Here is a 1,402-nt window from a genome sequence, read left to right as displayed (position 1 = left end):
GTCTCACCTGTCGTGTTTAACTCCAAATATCACTCTGCGCCATTGCTCGGCATAACCATGCCCGGAATGTTGACCTACACCGCAGCTCCTGCATTCTGGCCGGTGTCGTCTAACAGAGCCACCAACGGCAGAGTATTCAGGGTGAAGTTATCCGCAAATAGGCCATTCCCTTCGATATCTCCGCCCCCAATTTCAAGGCGCCGCCGCCCAAACCATTCTCCATCCGCCCCGATAGGGTTTTCGACATTATGGGGGCTTCTCTCGCTTTGCTCTTTCGCCTCACCACTAGTGTGCTTGTCTCCGGGTATCTCCTCTCCTCCCCTCCCCTCCCCTCCTATTTCATTTATTTATTTGTTTTTACTATGCGTAATCCAATATAGTAATAGTATATAGTTGAATGAAAGGTGATAGAAAAGCTTAGAAAACTTATTATTTTAAACTTCATTTTGCTTAATTTCAAACAATTCATGACAAGGGTAATTCCCTTATCAAGATGCCGGAGATGATAAAAGAGAAGTCCCGAGAGGTAGAATCCCGTCGACAACTCAAGCTTAAAGGAATAACAATGACACCTATTTATAATGCTAAATACCCTAACTTAAGGAATAAGAAAATATCCTAAACATATATGGAAAAGATATCGACAAATATGCACGTATCACTTCATCACGTGACAGGTATCCTCTGAACCTCGTGCCAGCATCGGAGATTCCACCTGATCAGTATGCTCTAGGATTTGCTGGTAACTTTCCTATACTCTTCACTATTGACATGAATAGTATTTCTCTGAAGATCCACTCTTATTCAGGTTTTAAGTTGAAGGAGACTTCAAAGTTAGGCCCTCGCCCTGAGAAGCCAATTGAGATTTATGAATACGAAAGGTACTCGAATTTAGTTCGTTTTCTGTTATATTCATCTGCTTGAAAGAAAACTAAGTGCGTATGTTGCCATGTCGATTATGATGGAAATACCTCCAGCTGCCCATTTTGTCGCAAGGTATCTTCATAATAATATACTTGTATATCTCTATAGCACCAACTTGGCGACTAACACTTGATATGATCATAATAGGTTCGGGAAATTGTTGCAGTTTTGGATCTTGATGTCTTGTATTATCCTTGTCCAAGAAATGGCCCAAATTTTTGTCCCAAGGTTTCCCAAATGGGAGGCAAACAGCTTTTCCCATACATGGTTAGACCATTACACCATTCACATCACATGAAGCTATTCTGTGAAGATACAACTGCTTAATGCTTTGATATTCTTGCGTATCATGTAATCTTCTCCCGATATTTAGAGGAAAATGTCTGAATCAAGAATATCATTCGTCTATGATTTCTGTCATTTATCAAAAGGACTTCCAGAGGTTAACAAAGCACAATTTGTGAGATATTGTGCTAGT

General features: G+C 40.5%; 1 protein-coding gene across 1 annotated transcript; it reads left to right on the top strand.

Moving 5' to 3' along the window:
• Positions 1–1,402, top strand: LOC121805153. Its single transcript, XM_042204942.1, has 5 exons — positions 1–304; positions 678–742; positions 809–881; positions 978–996; positions 1,072–1,402. The coding sequence occupies exons 1-5, from the start codon at positions 249–251 to the stop codon at positions 1,249–1,251; spliced, it is 393 nt and encodes a 130-aa protein (XP_042060876.1). The 5' UTR covers positions 1–248; the 3' UTR covers positions 1,252–1,402.

Source organism: Salvia splendens, chromosome 1 (assembly GCF_004379255.2).
Source record: "Salvia splendens isolate huo1 chromosome 1, SspV2, whole genome shotgun sequence".
Lineage (NCBI taxonomy): Eukaryota > Viridiplantae > Streptophyta > Magnoliopsida > Lamiales > Lamiaceae > Salvia > Salvia splendens.
Note: the sequence above shows the minus strand (reverse complement) of the source record. Positions and strands in the feature narration are given on the sequence as shown.